Source organism: Xyrauchen texanus, chromosome 4 (genome assembly GCF_025860055.1).
Source record: "Xyrauchen texanus isolate HMW12.3.18 chromosome 4, RBS_HiC_50CHRs, whole genome shotgun sequence".
In the NCBI taxonomy this organism is placed as follows: Eukaryota; Metazoa; Chordata; class Actinopteri; order Cypriniformes; family Catostomidae; genus Xyrauchen; species Xyrauchen texanus.
The window spans coordinates 25,175,979-25,197,190 of NC_068279.1; the positions used below are offsets into that span (position 1 = coordinate 25,175,979).

A 21,212-nucleotide genomic window follows, 5' to 3' on the forward strand; every position below is an offset into this window, starting at 1 on the left:
TTGATGATGTCTCCAGCCCCCAGTGTCCTCATCCCTGACCAGATTTGAAGAGACTATTCTTATGGTTTAAAATTATTTTGTACTATTGTACAAATTGTATTACTATGTACTACTGCTGCCAATGTGGCAAGTTATAAAAATTATTCAAAAATACATATTATATAATTTCAAAGCCATCTGACTACTGACACCATGTAAGCTACGTATTATTACCCAGACCTTTGCTGGGAAGGAAATGTAGAGACCGGACGTCTTGGAACTTTAATTGAATACCCCTGACTTAGAGTGATAAAATCGCTAACAAACCTTTTCTGTGTAACAACTTTACAGCTCAAAAATTATTATAAAATTATAAACTTCACATTTCTGCCTTTAAACCCTCCAAAAATTGGCCCCATCCACTTACATTGAAAGTGCCTCACTGTAAACTTGATTTAATAAAAATTTTTAAATCTTCTTTTTAAAGGAGGGATTTTTGCCATAAATGCTGATGATTGATTGAGCTGAACTTGTATTGAGCCTGGAATATTCCTTTAAAAGATCCAGTGCACATAGTAAATACACTATGTTCAAACATACTGTAACAATTAGTGTAAATACACATACATGAATTCAAACACATGTACATATACATCTACAAATAAATCTACACAGTTGACCTTCAGTCAATAAATCTTACATCTGTAAGCAACAGGTTGCTTAGTAAGAACCTCATTATTTTAACACTCAAAGACCACATTTCTAGCAAAATCTGTTTTCCTAAAGAAATGGATGTTTGAAAATTGGTATTTAACTGTATATTCTGGGGAATCAGTATTTGTAACTCTAGTCCATATTGCAGGAAAAGTACTTCAACAGACAATAAGAGCAAACACCAATTAAAGAGGGACAAGTTTAGTAAATAGATGTGATATACTGTTGTATTACAAGCTAAGGAACATTCCTAAACGTTAATTCTGCCAATGACCAGACAAACCATCATACTGAGTTGCTGACTTAGTTTCTTGGGAACAAATTAAGCTTAGCTTTAAAAACATAGAAAAAAAAATATCTATTATTTAAACATGAGAGTTTTCTGATTCAAAACACTAAACATAGAAGGCTAGAAAAGTGAAAAGGGAAGAAACTTCACTTGTTCAAATGTATAACCACATGATGACCCCAAACATGGAACACATGTCTGCACACGCAATGTGCAAAATCAACCATTTTGGCACTCTGTGCCATTTTCCCTGTTAGGCATGAACCGTTTTCCCATGGGGTAAAAACAGAAATTTTGTCAATGTCTCCGTGTGTTTTACATGTGTCACTACATGTCTTCTCTTTTTTTCCCTCCAGAAAAGGCAAACTGAGAATTTAGTATAAATCAACATTTTAATAGCTCATCAGAGCAGAGGAGAAAAATAACAACTGTGACTATAACATTACTCAAAAGAGAACAAAGCCATGGGGCCCTCCACAATCTCCTACAATGACTGAAAAGCTATAGCTATTTGATATTTATATAATAGTACAAATGTTTAAATTACCTTGCTTGTAATAAGGGCTTCCTATGAAGAAATTCATTTTGATTATTTTGATAATTATAAGGTTGTATTAAACGTGCTTACTAACAACAAAGAGGACAAAATCATCTTTTAATAATACCTCTAAATTGCATTCACTAAATTAAAGGAAGAAAAATACTTTTAAGTTTACTGAAACTTTTAAACTCCTCTTATCAAATGTTTTTGTCTTGTTTTCCATTTAAAATTTTCTAAAAATCCTTAAAACATATAAGCAACATATAAGATATTTAGACTTGCTTTAAGAAAATGTATCTTAAATACACTCACCTAAAGGATTATTAGGAACACCATACTAATACTGTGTTTGACCCCCTTTCGCCTTCAGAACTATCTTAATTCTACGTGGCATTGATTCAACAAGGTGCTGAAAGCATTCTTTAGAAATGTTGGCCCATATTGATAGGATAGCATCTTGCAGTTGATGGAGATTTGTGGGATGCACATCCAGGGCACGAAGCTCCCATTCCACCACATCCCAAAGATGCTCTATTGGGTTGAGATCTGTGACTGTGGGGGCCATTTTAGTACAGTGAACTCATTGTCATGTTCAAGAAACCAATTTGAAATGATTCGAGCTTTGTGACATGGTGCATTAACCTGCTGGAAGTAGCCATCAGAGGATGGGTACATGGAGGCCATAAAGGGATGGACATGGTCAGAAACAATGCTCAGGTAGGCTGTGGCATTTAAACGATGACCAATTGGCACTAAGGGGCCTAAAGTGTGCCAAGAAAACATCCCTCACACCATTACACCACCACCACCAGCCTGCACAGTGGTAACAAGGCATGATGGATCCATGTTCTCATTCTGTTTACGCCAAATTCTGACTCTACCATCTGAATGTCTCAACAGAAATCGAGACTCATCAGACCAGGCAACATTTTTCCAGTCTTCAACTGTCCAATTTTGGTGAGCTCTTGCAAATTGTAGCCTCTTTTTCCTATTTGTAGTGGAGATGAGTGGTACCCAGTGGGGTCTTCTGCTGTTGTAGCCCATCCGCCTCAAGGTTGTGTGTGTTGTGGCTTCACAAATGCTTTGCTGCATACCTCGGTTGTAATGAGTGGTTATTTCAGGCAAAGTTGCTCTTCTATCAGCTTGAATCAGTCGGCCCATTCTCCTCTGACCTCTAGCATCAACAAGGCATTTTCAGCCCACAGGACTGCCGCATACTGGATGTTTTTCCCTTTTCACACCATTCTTTGTAAACCCTAGAAATGGTTGTGCGTGAAAATCCCAGTAACTGAGCAGATTGTGAAATACTCAGACCGGCCCGTCTGGCACCAACAACCATGCCACACTCAAAATTGCTTAAATCACCTTTCTTTCCCATTCTGACATTCAGTTTGGAGTTCAGGAGATTGTCTTGACCAGGACCACACCCCTAAATGCATTGAAGCAACTGCCATGTGATTGGTTGATTAGATAATTGCATTAATGAGAAATTGAACAGGTGTTCCTAATAATCCTTTAGGTGAGTGTATACAGTAAGTATATTTTTTCTATTGGTTATACTTCTGCGAGTACAGTAAATACAACATATACTTATTTTCAAGATCTATTCTCTAAAAGCAAGTCTAAATATCTTATATGCTGCTTCTCAGATGAATTCGTCGTTTTTTAAAGGATTTTTTGATATTTTAAAATATTTGCATTTTTTATATTATATACAATTCTCAGATAACAATTTTTATCTTCTGCAGTATAGCTGCTAAAGTAAATGTATGTTGTTTTAAAGGAGTTTTATATATTTACATTGTAAAACAAGCCAAAACAAAAACAAATCAAAAACGTATTTTATTGCAGTGTATAATGGGGCAAAGACCACCTTCTCTCACCTTTCTGTTCACTTCAATCCATCTTTAACTCACAAAAAAACAAACTCCTTCTTATTAAAAGTTGTGTCTTGCCAATATTCTTCATGATAAGAAATGCACAGTGACACATTTATTATAATTCAATAGGTCGCGAGCCATCACGTTATGATCTAGCTGCAGCAAGTGCGCGTGCTCAAGGGAATGTGCAGTTTCAATCTCTCCTGTAAAAAAACTGTCCTCGGGACACTTTGCGAAACTCATAGAAGAGGCGCTGACCTCACAGAGAAGTGCCAGTTTCTGAGTTGGTAGTTATTTACATGACCTGCTTCATTATTATTTGAATTTTAATAAAGCTATAATGCATTAAATATAACTGCATTAAAGATGTAACGTACAGATGTAAAGATGTTTCCTTTAATGACACTCGACACGCAAGTTTTGTTCCAGAGGAGCTGCAGCTCTGGCACCACTTACTCCACAATGAGAATGGTTCTGTATTTACTTATTTTGTATTTAAATTCCCTCATGCTTTGAGATCTGCATCATCTGAAGCTGTTTGGAAAGTTTAGTGTGCATCTGGACTGTGATCTGTGTAATTCTTCCTCTCTACAGTCAGGCGTGAGCTGCAGTGCTGCTCTCGCGCCATCATTAGTTTCATATAATCTCATGTTACTTTAAATGAGATCAAACGACTATTCAACAACGAAAAGGTTTGTCGACTTTTTTTTTTATTGTCGACATTGTCGATAACATCAACTAATCGTTTCAGCACTACTCTGGAGTAGGAGTTAGGTGTGTGGTGGTTGTGAAACACATCACAATATAAGCTACTGTGGAAAGGCTAAAAGTACACTGTTATTGAAGCTTTAAAAGTGGGCGTAGGTACGAGGAAAGGTGCATTCAAATCTTCCTATCATCTTCTCAAAAGTGAGTATGGAATCTATAAGCCTAAACACATCACATAACTTCAAACATACACCAAAGTTTTATATACTGTAAAACTTGAATCCACAAAACATGATGAATGAAACTTGACACTGATGCATGAAATGTTTACTGTATCAAATATAGTTATATGTTGGGACATCTTAGCTTGTTATGGGTACAAAGGCCAGTATGTTAAATAGCAGTTTTAAATTACAAAATGTTTTAATTATTTTGCAGTTCCTAAAAGGATTGATCACAATTTATCTTCAGAGTTATTAGTAGAAAAGTAAGACAGAAAACGTTTCCGAAAACGTCTTGTCATGTTTGTTCTCAGAACTGCTCGAAGCAAAAAAAAAGCTACAATAACAAAACCATGTGGTGTATATGTTAGTGTGAAAGCCTGCTTGGGTGTGGTTTCATGAAACCACAAATATTTTGTGTTACAACTAACATGAACAAGGTATCCACAAAAAACATAAAAAAAACAGCTCACCCATGTAGTAAGAAGACAAAATGAGTCTCTATCAGGTCTGTAAAGGTCATCATTATTGTACATGAAAAGAACCCCTTAAATTAGATTTATCATTAAACACAGGCTATAAATAACATTCTACAAAATCTTTGGCCAATGGCAGTGAGAACAGAGGCTTGATTTGAAACAGGAAAATAGCAGCTACTGAGACCCACAAACATAATAGTGTGCCAACTGCTCTTGGAACTAAGCAATATGCCTTAAGAATGTTAGTTACAACTGTGTATTTTACATTTATGCATTTGGCAGACGCTTTTATCCAAAGCGACTTACAGAGCTCTTATTACAGGGACAATCCCCCCGGAGCAACATGGAGTTAAGTGCCTTACTCAAGGACACAATGGTAGTGACTGTGGGGATCAAACCAGTGACCTTCTGATTACCAGATTACCAGTTATGTGCTTTAGACCACTACACCACCACTTTTTAATTGGCAGAGGTTTAGCTGATGACAGTTATGTTAGCACCAAAACCAGATCACATCCAAAAAAAAATTCTCTTTTCACACACACATATACATATATATATATATACATATACATATATATACATATATATATATATACATATGAGTTTAGAGTTATATAATGTCACCGGGAATGACAGTGCAACCCCTCGCGAGTAGGGGGAATGTAGCAGAGGACATCACGAGGACCTTTAATATACTAAAACAAATGTCTGTGGAAAAGAAAATCTTGAAAGAGATTTGCAAGGCTACCATATATATGTCAGGAAAACTGTCAGCATTAATGGAGAGAATCAGCGACATTGAACATGAACACAGTGCACATGCCCCTCGACCTCAGCCGAAAGAAAGATCGTGAGCAGTTATTGCTAGATTCATGCGTTCTGGGATGAGGGACCTGATTCTGCAGGCTTCCAGAGAGAAGAGACAGCTTCAATGGAACGGCAACTCCGTACTCATATTCCCTGAATTTTTTGAAGATTATACAGGATAAACGGAACGTCTTTACAGAGTGCAAGAAAGCTTTACATGATCTTCAGAGCAAATTTACTCTGATCTTCTCAGCAGTGCTCAAGATTGATTTAAAAGACGGTCCTAAGCGATTTAATGATCCCAAGAGAGACCTGGCCTTTATTTGTGGTATCTGAGCATTGGCTCTATTGCATAATGGCCCTATGTTCTGCTCCATTTTTTCACACTCTGTTGGAGATAGCTTTTTCCTGGACTACCAAAATAATACTATTTTGGATTTATCTATATTACAAATGGTACACCGATTAATGGACTTTTGTTGAACTGGGGCTAAACAAATAGGTATGTTCAGATGTTGGATTTGTGGGCCTCCCTGTTTTATTATAAGGTTCTGCTATAATTTACAATCCTGTACATGTTAAAGTGCATTTTTTTTTTTTAAGAATTTTGTATTTCTGTATTTAGATTTCAGTTGTCAGTTATCTATAACAATGTAGTGCTGTGATGGATATGTACCACATTCAACGAGCAGTCATGGACAAATGTGCTGGTTTGCAGTTTTGTTATTTTTATTTTGTGTTTTTAAAGTTCTTTGTTTGGGAGTTCATTATGCACCTTTATGTTAAGGTTCCAAAGATAACCATTAATACACCTTATCTAACTGGCCAAGTCAGTCCAAAATAGTTGCAGTTATGGCTCGCTACGTGGAATGTTAAAGGTTTGGGGAATCCTATTAAAAGGAAAAAGGTGCTGATCAATCTCAAATCTAGAAAACTTTATTTATTTTTAATTTTTTTTACAAGAAACCCACTTATCTGAACAGGAGTCACAGAAATGATGTAAAGACTGGGTTGGACATGTTTTTTACAGTACCGGCTTGAGTTAGAGTAGAGGTGTAATCACCCTGGTAAATACAAACTTGCAATTCAAATGTATAACGGAGAAGTGTGACAAAGAGGAAAGGATCATAGTTACACACTGGCACTGGAGTTACAGAGGAGACCACACATTCTGGCCAATACATATGCTCCAAATGGTGATGACCCTGATTCTTTTGTCAATTCAGAAGGCATCCTGAGTGATTTAGGAGACTATCCAGTCATATGGGCAGGAGATATGAATGTGGTAGTTGATGCTATTTTAGATCGCAGCCATCCGGTCAGCACACGGGCCCCTAGATCAGCCTTTATGCTAAAGCAAGTGTGTACGTCTTTGGGCCTCATTGATGCTTGAAGGTTGCTTAATCCATCTGGCAGAGATTCTATTTTCTCTTTGTCTCCACATAGCACATGTTGATTATTTTTTTATTTCTAAGAACATTGTACCCTCTATGCTAAACTGTACGATTGATAACATATTGATTTCAGACCATGCAATAGTATTCTTGATCTTATACCATTGGACACTATTAAAAGATCATAAAGATGGAGGTTCAATTGAGCTTTGTTACATCTCCTGGTGTTTAAAGATTTACTCAGACCAAATTGAGTTTTATTTATCTACAAACATTAAATTCAGTCACATCAGTAGAGGTGGCATGGTAGGCACTAAAAGCATATATTAGAGGGGTCATTATACAATATGCCTCAGCCAAGAAAAAGAGCACAATAAGTTGTCTGTACTGGAGGGGCAGATCAAAGCAGAAGAAAATAATTTTAAACAGAGAATGAACAAATGTAACCTTAGAGTCTTAGCACAACTTAAGTAATTTTGGAATGGGAAGAAGCCTCAAATGCGGCTAGGGAAACTGCATCTCCCGGTTGAGAGGGGAGGACTAGATCTCCCCAAGCTATCTCTGTATCATTATGCATTTGGAGGCACCAGGGACAATGGATGTTACCTCCAGAGCGAGCTCCCCCATGGCTATCCATGGAAAAATCTGTTTGCCTGCTTATACCATTTGAGTCCTTATTGATAACAAAACTATCATTAACAGTGCGTAATCATCAGATTTTTTTAAGCCCTTCGTCTGCTATCTGGGCCAATCCAAAGTTGTTATTAGGTGGAACACCTGTGCTATGGAAGTAATGGGTTTATACAAATATAAATTTTCTAGAAGATCTTTACGAGGATGATGCATTTATATTTTTTGAGAGACTTAAACAAAAATTCAGCTTGTCTAATGATCAGTTCAGGAGATATCCACAGATGAGACACATGCTCACAAGTATCTTTGCACCCACCCCACGTTCCCAGGGGTAAAAACACGGTCAAGATGCTCCGGAATATCATGGGTACTGGCCATGAGGCATCTAAATATTATTCCTTCCTTATTAGTCAAATGGGACAAAATATTAGTTCTGCGGTTAAGATAATTTGGGGAAAAGATTTGGGATGCACATTTGAAGACGAAGAATGGGGAAGGATCACTGGGAATTTAAAAACGATGTCTAGACATATTAGAACACATATCATACAATTAAAAATTTTACACAGATTCTATTGAACACCCAGAAGGCTGGTTTTAAGGATAATTCTGAATGCTGGCGATGCCAGAGATAGGAGGGCAACCTATTTCATGTCTTATGGCAATGTTCAGAAGTCCAGTATTTTTGGAGAGAGGTGCATGATTATATTTTAAAGACATCACAGACTCTGAATTATTTCTCTCCTAGTTTATACATTCTTGGTGACCCTCTGCCTTTAGTCATGTAAAAGAAAAACTGAATCACAGTGGATACAGAGCTGCATCATGTTGGGCAGCCAATCTTACGGAAAGTCTCTGATTTTTGAGTGGCTTTCAGATTAAGGGCGAGTGACAGCACTCTGAAAACTTGAATAATAAAAAAATATTTATTTTGATAAATGGGGAGAATTTTAGCATTTCCGTAATCCACAGTAGTAGCAGCAAGCATATGGCGAGACAAAAATAATGGTCATGGCAAATATGATATAGCTGCTAGTGGGAAATGATGGTGCTGGAAACACCCCTGCCCCCTTTTTTAATTTTACCTTTCTTACTATTTTATTTATTCATTTATTTTTTTATAACTTGTATTGTTACCAATTTATTGACTAACTGTATGTTTTTGTTTTAGTGGTTTGTTTGTCAAGTACATGATTGTTTATATTATTTCTTGTTTGCAAATAAGAAAATCAATAAAGTACAAATAAAAAGAAATACACTCACAACCACTTTATTAAGAAGACATGTACACCTACTTTTTCATGTGATTATCTAATCAGCCAATCGTGTGGCAGCACTGCAATGCATAAATCATGCAGACAAGGGTCAGGAGCTACATTTAATGTTCACATCAACCATCAGAATGGGGGAAAAATATGATCGCAGTGATTTCGACTGTGGCAGGATTTTTGGTGCCAGTCGGGCTGGTTCGAGTATTTCTGTAACTGCTGATTTCCTGAGATTTTCATGCATAACAGTCTCTAGAGCCATGGTCAAAAGTACTGGCAGTTACATACATTTTGTGTTTTGCAAAGTTTGCTGCTTCAGTATTTGAAGATTAGATTTTTTCACATGTTTCTGGTATACTGGAAAACAATAATAAGCATTTCATAAGTTTTAAAGACTTTTTTTGGCGAAAACATTAAATACGTGCAAATAATCAATATTTACAGTGTTGACCCTTGTTCTTCATAACCTCTGAAATTTGCCCTGGCACGCTGGATTTCAGCTTCTGGGCCAAATCCGTACTCATGGCGATCCATTCTTGCCTTATTAGTGCTCGGAGTTGATCACAATTTGTGGGCTTCAGCTTGTCCACTCGGCTTTTGAGGACTGACCACAGATTCTCTATCGGATTAAGATCCGGGAATTGCCTGGCCACAGATCCAAAATTTCAAATGTAATGATCTCCGAGCCACTTCATTATCTTTCTTACCTTGTGACATGGTGCTCCATCACGCTGGAAAGGCACAGATCATCACCAAATTGCCCCTGGATCATTGGGAGAAGTTGCTCTTGCAGGAAGTTTTGATACCATTCTTTATTCATGGCAGTGTTTTTGAGCAGAATTGTGAGAGTGCCCACTCCGTTGGATGAAAAGAAACCCCCACACATGGATGGTCTCAGGATGCTTCACTGTTGGCACGACACAGGACTCGTAGCATTCACCTTTTCTTCTCCGGACTATCGATTTTCCAGATGTCCCAAACAGTCGGAAGGGAGCTTTATCAGAGAAAATAACATTGCACCAGTCTTCTGCTGTCCAATCCTTGTACTTCCTGCAGATTTTCAATCTGTCCTTTGTTTTTCTTGGTGGCTTCTTTGCTGCCCTTCTTGACACCAGGCCATTGCCCAAAAGCCTTCGCCTCACTGTGCATGCAGATGCACTCACACCAACCTGCTGCCAATATTGAGCAAACTCTGCACTGGTGGTGACATGATTCCACAGCAAACTCCTCAGGAGGAGACGGTCCTGGTGCTTGCTGGACGCTCTGGAACATCCTGAAGCCATCTTCGCTGCAGTTGAACCTCTTGATGATCCGGTAAATGGTTCTTTAAGGTGCAATATTCTATGCGGCAATTTCCTTGCATGTGAGGTCATTTTGATGCAAAGCAATGATGGCTGCAAGTCTTTCTTTACAGGTAACTATTGCGAACAAGAACACAATGATCGGAAGTACTTCTTCCCTCCTTTTATAGCAATCAGTCTGCTCTTATAATCCAATCAGAATGATTGAGTGATTTCACCTGACTAGTGGCCAGGGCCAAAAAACAGTGCAATTTGGGTTTTTGTGTTGAAGGTCATTTATTTGGCCAATGAAGCCTTTTGCTATCATTTAAAATGCATCGGATCACTCTGCACAATCATCTAGAAACAATGTGAATCAACACCACAACAACTGAAGCAGAAAACTTTGTGAAACACAAAATTTATGTCACTGCCAATACTTTTGGCCACGGCTGTAGTTTACTGAGAATAGTGCCAAAAACAAAAAACACAGTGAGCGGCAGTTCTGCAGATGGAAATGCCTTGACTGACTGGTTTGAGATGACAAAAAGGCTAAGGTAACTCAGATAACCCCTCAGTACAGATGCAGAATAGCATCTCAGAATGCACAACATGTCAAAACTTGAGGCAATTGGTCTACATCAGCAGAAGACCACAGAGTATTTTTATTGTATAGTCTTCTTTGTGTATACTGTATATTCTTTTTTTTCTTTTGTGTACAGTCTTCTTATTTTGTGTATACTGTTTATTGTATATTATTAGGTGTATGTTGTGTTACAGATGTGTAAACTATGTTATGTGTAAATCATATGTTTACTGTAATTGTCATACTGCTATGTTGCTTGGAAACACACCCAAAACTGTCACCCACTGTTGCACTTTTGTATATGGTTGAGTGACAATAAAGGGATTTGATTTCATATATCCATATAATTTTCCTTCCTCATGATGCCATCTATTTTGTGAAGTGCACCAGTCCATTCCTGCATCAAAGCACCCCCACAACATCCTGCTGCCATCCCCATGCTTCACAGTTAGGATAGTGTTCTTCTGCTAGCAAGCCTCACCCTTTATCCTCCAAACATAACGATAGTCATTATGGCCAAACAGTTCAACATTTCTCCAAAAAGTAAGATCTTTGTCCCCATGTGCACTGGCTTTTTTTATGGCAGCTTTGGAGCAGTGGCATCTTCCTTGATGAGCACCCTTTCAGGTGATGTCGATATAGGACTTGTTTTACTGTGGATATAGATACTTGTCTACCCATTTCCTCCAGCATCTTCACAAGGTTCTTTGCTGTTGTTCTGGGATAGATTTGCACTTTTCGCACCAAACTACGTTCATCTCTAGGAGACAGAATGTGTCTCCTTCCTGAATGGTATGAAGGCTGCGTGGTCCCATGCTGTATATACTTGCAAACTATTGTTTGTACAGATGAACATGGTACCTTCGGGCATTTGGAAATTGCTGAACCAGACTTGTGGAGGTCCACTTTTTTTTTTTCTGAGGTCTGAATTGGATTTCTTTTGATTTTCCCATGATGTCAAGCAGAGGCACTGAGTTTGAAGGTAGGCCTTAAAATACATCCATAGGTACACCTACAATTCAATACACCTCCTATCAGAAGCTAATTGGCTAATTGCCTAAAGGCTTAACATCATTTTCTGGAATTTTCTAAGCTTCTTAAAGGCACAGTTAACTTAGTGTATGTAAACTTCTGACCCACTGGAATTGTGATATAGTCAATTAAAAGTGATACAATCTCTTTATAAACAAAAGTTGGAAAAATTACATGTCATGCACAAAGTAGATATCCTAAAAGACTTGCTAAAACTATAGTTTGCTAATATTAAATCTGTGCAGTGGTTAAAAAATGAGTTTTAATGACTTCAACCTAAGTGTATGTAAACTTCTGACTTCAACTGTCTCTTACCAGTTCTGTGACAGCATAGGCTGTGTAAACAGCAAAAAAATAAATGTGACGGAGGGCAACAGACACTTTTTTGATCAGCCAATCAGAACACTCTGACATGCTTTCAGCCTGTCAATCATTTTGCACGTTCTCATAATGTAGTAGTTGAGGTGGAACATTATGGTTTAAAGTCATATTAAAATTCATAAAAGTTGTCAGCTGAGGGCACTATTTTGCCACTGTTGTGTTTGACAACCATGAGAAGATCTGCTGCTCTACTGTTCGGTGCTCTACTGTTCGGTGACTGTCACAATGCTATTTTTTGGGGGGGGGGGGGGGCTGTGTTTTGGACAGTGTCTAATTTAACAGCTCAGTCTCGTAGAAGTTTCAGAATGGCTAAAATCGCTTACAGCACCTTTAAGAGTGGAATTTCATAAAATAACAATATTAATTTGTTGATTATGTTATGATGAACATGCAAGGGCAAGGTGTTTTATGCATAAGGGGACACATTTAAGAGATCACCTAAACAAATCTGATTTCAACTGAAAATCTGAATTGGGAATTTTGGCTTGCAGTGAATACAAAACAACATGCAAAACACCTATAACATTACAGTAGAATGAGATGACCTGGTACAGTATACCATTGAAATGACAACCTATACCCCCAGTCCTCCATTATTGAGGATACTGGGACACAGACTCTAAGGCGATGTTCTTTGTAGTCAAGTTGAACTAGGGGTCACGTGAAGCTGGGAAATATTATGCACCATTACCATCATTCTTGATGTATGTGACACTATGACACCACTGTGTCAATGCACTGTCTGTCACTGTGTATTTGTGCCTTAGACTTCCCCTGCTCCTGTTGAACTGCCAATGCTTAATAAACCTTCTGTAAACACAACCATTCAAATTGCAGATTTAAAAATATATATCACTACTGTGACCACAGAGAAATAATAATAATACAAAATAAAATAAAAAACTGGGTAATATTGTTCAAGAGCTATAGCTTTATGGGGCAGTTCAACCAAAAATACAAAGTCAGAATGAAAGCAAATGGCAATTGAGGAAGTCTTTTTTTTCCTGTGATTTCATGGAAGTCATACAGGTTTGGAATCTCATGAGGGCAATTAAATCATTAGAGACAATAAGTTAACCAAACAGACAACATGGAAAATGCAGTTTAGTCCAGCACTAGAAAATTGCTGAAGAAGTCAAAAGTACCTCATGTGCTGTTGTTTTGCTATTGTTTGGTTGCAAAATGTGCCAACATAACATATGCACTTTTGCTCTTTTAACACCTGAAACCAAAACTTCAGATGTAGAGAATGCGTAAGTATAATCAATTCTACAATGGGAACTTAAAAAGGGTCTCATTTCATTGCACTGATTGACACCAAATTATTTTTAGCGCGTCAGTTCACTTGGCTCCCATCTTTGGAATGCTCTAGGGCAGCTATTTTTCTATGCTAACAAGCGGCATACAAGTACAGCTCCTATCTACTTGCATGGGGAAAGACTGAAATCTCAAAAATGGTTGGTCAAGATTACAATCAGAGCATATTTCAAATCAGCATTAAAATCTGGTTATCATAAACTGTGCTTCTTTACCTCAAATTTTCCTGGCTTGTATAGACGTGCATGCACATTCTCAAGTTAAACAGGTGATATCTGTGCCTAAAAGGTGATTGTCTCCTTTTACCTTCCTTTCTACATCCATTGACTGTTGAGCTTTCCAATTTCTCCCATTCATTTTATTAGAAGTGGCCATCTCGGCTAAATTGTCTCTGGCAACATGGTAAGAAAGTTTAACTTGAAATTTAAGTTTACCAGGAAATAGCTCCTAACAGTGAGAAAGTTCCTATAAATGTCAACATTGCTGAGGGGAAATGCTGACTCAAGCCATCTGCCCCTGTCGGTTTTTCAATAGACAAGGATAACACACACATACAGGTTTGTTTCGCTATCTTAGTGAGGGCATTTTATATACATGTACTTCCACTGATTTTATACTAGGCAAAATTTATTTTCTATCATCTAACCCTAGTCCTAAATCTAATGCTAAAAAAAAAGTTAAAACATGATAGGTCAAATATCCTCCCTAGTTGGTTTACAACATGTTCAACTACATTAGTGAGAACATTTTAAACACACACAAAAAAGCATCCCCACACATTATGCAATGAGCAAAATATGTTCTATATATGCTCATTCACACCATTCCAGTTATGAGATCATCAAGAAAGAGAGTTTCATAAGCAGACATATAGTGCGTGCATATATTGTACTGACCTGTACCTCCTCTCCACCAGCTCTATGTAATTTCATTAACACAATTCACTTATTCAGCAAAAATTGTATTATAAGGGTTGGCAGGGGCAACTCAACTCTTCAGGGGCTGCTGTGTTTTCACTTATTGATGTTAAGTATTAGCCAGGACCAATGTTTAAGGGAGTATCATTGTCAATAGCAGCAATAATAGCTAAATCTATTTAGTGGTTAGGTGTAAGGTTAAAATTTTAAGAAATAAAAAAAGACATTTATAAGTCTTTTGTAACAATTTAAAATAAGAGTGAGCAGAGAGCTCACTACAGTTACCAGCAATGAGAAAATAAGATAAAGTTGAGGTGACATATTGCTTGATAAAATCTGATATCCATTCTATTTCTAGTTTGCCCTAGGTTCACATTAAAAACCCCACACCAAAAGTGAAGTGATCAGCCACTTGAAGACGTGCAATAGCTCTGTGAATCACTTAAGGCGGTGTTTAATAAGTAAATATATAAAATGCTTGCACAGCGACAGCGCGTCAGTGAATGATGCTACGCAGACACCCTTACAAAAATTAAAAGTTCACAGCAAATGTACCGCAAATTCGCCACAGATAATTTTCACATTCAATTGAGATTTGCGGCAAAATTGTGGAAAACTGTCCATTGCTGCCAGTGGTTTGCCGGAGGTTCACCACTACCAATGAAAAGTTGCAGACTTCTGGCAAACATTTGCGGTGAATCACATGCTCATTTGCATAAGGAAATAACAAGCGGCAAGTTTGCAGCAAGTTCGTGGCTAGTTTAGATTTGAACATTAAGGCGAACCGCAGAGCTAATTATCCATAAACACTAAAATCAGTGGCCCTGTCATTTACTCCACTTGATCTGGCACTAAATAAATTCAACATGCTACCACAGACCAGCTGCAAACAAACCCTAAGGGACATCACATGTCTGCCAAACACTTTCTAGCCTTCCTTTGAAAGTGCAAAAGAGATTGTCTTTTTTCCTCTGCAAAACAGGTGCTTCACATATTGGCATAGTGCTAAGGTAAACACTTCAGGAGTGGCAGCAGCCCATAGCGCACTATTGCTAAATTAGAGCCAAAGTGTTGTTTAATAATGCCATTAAAAAACATGTCAGACTAGAGCTCTTAAGGGAATTAAAGCAAGGACGAGAGAGATGGAGACACACAGTGATTGAGTTACAGAGAAGACAGAAGGAACTAAAAGGCTGTAAAAGTGAAGAGTAACACGGTTCCCTAACCTCTCATGGACTTAAGTCTCTTGGTTAAGGCAATAATAATTATGGCTTGACTTTAATCCCTGCCTCTGTACCATCTTCCAGTAAATTCAAGCTATTCCTTTATCCTCCCACAGCAATGGCTGGCTATGACGTTTATAGCCTTTCTTCAGGCACTGAGAAAATACAAGTGGCCTAATTCGGCTTATTGTTCTGGATAAGTTGGGGGGTGCTCTTGGTAAGACAAGAAAGTTGAGTTGAGATACTATTCTCTAGCTACAGCAGATCTCCTACTACCCACGCAGCTCAAATAGATGATGATTATCCTAATGTTTGCACAGACACACCTGCTATGCAGATTAAATCACAAGAACAGCTGTCAAACTCCAGGAGCAGAAAGTTCAAATTAAACAATGTCTTAATTTCTTACAGCTAAGACAATATCTTACCTTTGTTTCAGCCCAGTCTAGCTTCATTGGTTGAGCTACCACAGATCAGCTAAAACACATCTCTCACTAAAAGTCCCATTTAGGTGCTAAAATGCTCACCATCTATTAAATGCACTGCACTACTCTTTAGGTTTCTCCAGCTGTTGTTGAACTTTCTGAAAAGCCAAGGTCACTGATAGAAAGAACAGCAATAAAGGTACAACATGGACGTAATCATTTTCCCCTACCCTAAGTAAGAGGTTTGCATTAACATGTGTTTACTTAGCAGATGCTCTTATCCAAATGGACTTATAAATGAGAATAATAGAAGCAAAAGCAATTCATCCAAGGGAGAACACAATCCAATTAGCTCTACCATTACAAAGCGCCAGAGTAGTACAAGGTTTTTAAAAGTGACCTTGGAACATGCTGTGGTACCACCAGGCATCACTCATTCAACAAGAGGGAACATAAATCTGAAAAGTGTTCATGTAAGCGGGTGCAGACCTAGAGATGATTCATTCAATGCCTCTCATGATATCCCAGGTGTGCATGACTTTCTTTCTTCAGCAAAACACATTTGAAGAAAAACAGAACAATATCTTAGCTCAGTAGGTCCTTAAAATGCACATGGATAGTGATCAGACCTTTGAAGCTCCAAAAATCACAGAGAGTCAGCATAAACATCATCCATATGGCTGTTAAAAGAATGTCTTATACAGAGATACAATCGCTTTTAGTGCAAAAAATATCAATATTTAAGTACTTTTTAACTATAATGCATTTCTGCCATTTAGAGACAAATGCTCGTGTGACAATCGCATTGGCACGTTCACACGAGAACGGACACAAATGTGTCATACCCAAAAGAGCAGTGCTGTTAACAACTGAGTAGGAGGAACACCGTACAGAAGCTTCATTGGTTTTGGTTTAGTTCTGCATTAGTATCTGTTTGTTTACTCACATTGGTGCATTTGTGTGCTTATCCTGGATGTTTCAAGAACGTGAGATTACATGCCAACTCAAATTTGTCACACGAGAGAACTCAGCATATTACGTCACACACATATACTGCTGCTGACAGGTTTATATTTAAAACCTACTTAAATGCTGTTTTTTTTGTTTTTTTTTGCACCAAGAGTGATTGTTTCTCTTTATAAGATATCAATTTAACTGCTCGACTTGCTTGGTTGATGTTTATGCTGACTACCTGTTCTTTTTGGAGCTTCAAAAGGTCTGATCACCATCTACTTGAATTTTAAGGACCTATTGAGCTAAGACACAGCCCCATCTGCTGAATGCATATGGTACTGGTATTCTAGATAACTCCAAGACCAGCTTCATTCATCACGGTTTAAGTCATTGACAATAATTTCTTCATCCTGTAGCAGCAGCTAACCAAAGCACTGACCTGCTTAAATAACAGATGAATAACCGTAAAAGAGAAAGGCTGTCAGTTTTTCCTGGAATGATCTGGCGCTTTGCTTTACTTTAACAGATAAATCTCTGAAAAAATTACAGACTGACTGAAAATGGGTAAGATAGCAGGGGAAAGTGCCTGGAAAGTTAACATTTTTTCCCACAAGCCTATATGTATATCAAATTATTATGTAACTTGTCAGTTTATGGCAAGTATGTCTAAATGACATTGCAGGTGGTAAAATATTGTCCCTTGCCAAAACAAAGTGTGTGTGTGTGTGTATAAGCAAGGAAGTTTTGGACCAGCACACAGAGCGGATTATAATAATATGTCAACAAAACTGTGTGGCGACATTTTAAGTCTTTGCATAACTTTTTTTTAACTAGCTGATTTACATTTTGACCAACACAAAAACAGACACAACAAGTAAATTTGTTGGGCGAACGGTTTACAGAATAACACATGATGCTTTAAAAGAGTGTACAGAAGGTAGAAGGACAGAAGAGCTATGTTGTCTGACACTAGTATATTATTAAATTCATGTTGCCATAAAAAACACTAGGCCTAATTCTTCAAACTGCCAATTCATATTTATAGAAAATTTTATAATTTATAAATATTATAAAAACAATATCTTTGTACACACTTCTTGTTATTCCCCAAAACTGAATGACTAAAAGATAATAAAACTACTGAACTACTGGAATCATCTGGACTGTTTGTTTTTTTTATAACAAAAATGTTGTAACTGTAACAGAAAAATTAAAATTATATTTAATTTTAACAATACACTTACTTTTATGGTAAAATATTGTTAAAAAATATATTTTTAGAGGTAAAAGTATGATTTACCTAATACTATAGTTAATGGAGAAAATCTATATTATGATTAACAAGACAATTAATGTGCTTTTACAGTAAAAAAAAGTGTTAACATTACAGTGGAAAAACAATAATCGAATGTTTATGTTACTTCATAGTTTTGATATCGGTTCTATACATTGGGTTGTTTTATGTCACATTTTATGTTATTTGGTTTCTGTTTATTGCATTATGTTACATGTTTTACCCTGCTGGTTTTATGCGTTTGTGTGAGGGACACTGCACACTGGCTATACATGTTTATTGGTCATTGCTAGAGGAACGTCCATTTTTCATTAAATTTAAGCCATGTGGCCTTTTGTTTTATCACCTGTAGTTCTATGGTGGTTAACACAAAATTAAAAGTGCAAAGCAAAATTTTGTAGCCCTAGTAGGTAATTGGTAAATTAACATTACATAATTTCATGAATACGTAGGGTAGTGAACTGTAAAATACAGAGGCACTAAAATTACATCCCGAAACACTGTTAATGTATTTTAAAAGTTAATTTTTTCAAAGTAAATTTAACAGATTTTTTTTATAGTAAGAACTTTACCTGCCCTGCTCGGCGAGTAGTATGCCCTCATCCTTGAGTCTCTTGCTCTTAGCAACACAATCCTCCAGAAGCACCTCTCGCCGCCGTTTGATCACATGCAGCCAATCAACTCCCCACTTCTCCACATCATCATCAACTACCTGCTCCGTGTCCTGCTCAAACTGCTGCACGGTCGCCTTAGAAACTCTCTCCCCCACCTTACGTTTCCAGCCAAATGAGGCCATCCTGACAGAAAATCAACCAAACTGTGAGTAACTGGTGTATTGTACTGTATATTAAAACGTTAGGAAGAATTTTATTACCAGTAAGTTAATTGTCATTTAAGTTCTTCCTCAAAAACCATACACTCCAGCTGAAAATTTTTCACAAAGCTGTTTCAGAGTTTGTGTAAGTCACTACAAATGATAATTCAGAAGATTTATTGTTTTGTTACCACAAGCATCCCAGTATTAGGAAATTCCAATGGAAAGTATGTTTGTTGATTTACAAGTTTACCATGGGAACATAACTAGATTTGCAAGGCTTTGCACATCATTTTGGTTTTCAGCAAAAGACATTTGGCCCACATTTAAACGTATTATATGCCCGAACTCTGAATAAAGATACTTTAATGATATAATAGGCTAATGCAGGTTGGCAATTTTGTGTTAGTGGCATTGTGATTTGGTTTGAATTTGTATTTGTCAGTCCATTATCAAAAGAATAATGGAAAATATACATAAAATGTCTTTGAGACAAAGAGGCTAAAAACTATTTATATTAGACTTCTATGGTATGGAAAAGAACAACTCATACATTCTTTATAATATCGTTTTGTTCCACAGAAGAAAGCTATACAGGTTTTGAACAACATGAAGGGTGAGGAAATCATTAATAATTTTCATTTTGGGGTGGAATATTGCTTTAAAGCATTGAGGCACCAAGTTGCATGGCAGTATTTATACCAAATGCACCCTTTGAATTTTTGTCTTTGCATTTTATTGCATTACATTTCGACTCAACTAAGTTGTAAGTTTCTAGATACAATGCCTCTTCTCAGATGATCTCACATTGAAACTTAGCATAATTAACTTCTGTTGTGTGATATACCACAGTAATGTTTAGCAGCTGAAGAAGTCCTGTAATAGCACAAGGCTGGTTTTTAGAGTACGTCATAGGGTTTACACTTGCAGTGCAATTATCTACCGCACAGGCTACATGCATACTACTACTTAATATCACATGTACACCCTTCATCTTTTTACGTGGCTACCATAAACATGTTCACGATTGCGTGCTGCTAAACACTAAAGCTCAACATATGAGGTCGAAAAAGCCAAACCTGATTTATAAATGGAAAATATTTCGCCCCAGCATTACTGACAGACGTTTCTGTTTTATTACTGGCGCAGCTGCGCGCTACTCACAAATATTTAGGTTGTCCACTGCGCCCTGTAACCCGGAAGTACTAAAAGACGGTCTTAAAGGTTTAGAAACACAGACCTATAAATAGATCCGTGTATAGAACAAATGTTTTGGGAAAACGATAATCATGGACAATCTGGATAATACAACTGCAATATTATATTGCAGATGGCTCTTAGACCCCAGTACCATTGTTATTATTATTATTATTATTATTATTATTATTATTATTATTATTATTATTATTATTATTATTATTATCACATCATCATCGTTGTTGTTGTTATCATCATTATTAGACCCCAGAAATAAATATGAATGGAAAAATCGTACACTCGGTTCAGCTTTTCCGGCACAGCTGATTCAAGCACACTGACCTTTAAAATGCACGTTAATCAAGTACGCAAAAACTGCTGACGTTTCTGCTGACGGCTCTGCGCTGCCTTTGATCAATCATTAGCCACAACTAGGCCTACTATGTGATCTTGGAGAATAGATGGTAGAATATTGCAACAACAAAAAAAAAAAAATAGGTTATAGAATATAATATCTTGAGTCATTTTATTTTGAAACAGCCTACTTATAAAGGTAATTCCTTAATACTATTTAATTACAATTAATTATTGACAACAAAGCACAGAAAACTCAGAACTAGATACCATTTGTTGCATAATCTATAAACAATTGCCTAAAAAGTGCAAACATTCGATATAACACTTAAATAATGATATCCTCATGCAATGGCTTTGTGTCCACATACTGAATTCAACACACAACCAAAACGCTGAGCACTCAGTCACAAATAAAGTGAGCAAAACTGATCTCATAGACTACCTTCAATACATTCTCTCTGGCACAAATTTGCAGGAACTCAAGAGGAAGCTGCATGCACAGCAAATCTGTAAGCAATC

The 21,212-nt window shown here is 37.1% G+C and overlaps 1 protein-coding gene across 2 annotated transcripts in view; it reads right to left on the minus strand.

Moving 5' to 3' along the window:
- Positions 1-20,328, minus strand: part of LOC127640740 (tetratricopeptide repeat protein 33-like) — a 45,217-nt gene extending 24,889 nt beyond the window's left edge. Inside the window, exons 1-2 of one of the 2 annotated variants that reach the window (XM_052123462.1) lie at positions 20,219-20,328; positions 18,898-19,122 (exon numbers count right to left, since the gene is read on the minus strand). In XM_052123462.1, coding sequence (XP_051979422.1) covers positions 18,898-19,121 — 224 coding nt within the window. In that variant the 5' untranslated portion in view covers position 19,122; positions 20,219-20,328. The remainder of the gene's footprint in view (positions 1-18,897; positions 19,123-20,218) is intronic. The other variant, XM_052123468.1, reaches the window with a different exon arrangement.
- Positions 20,329-21,212: the final 884 nt, after the last annotated feature.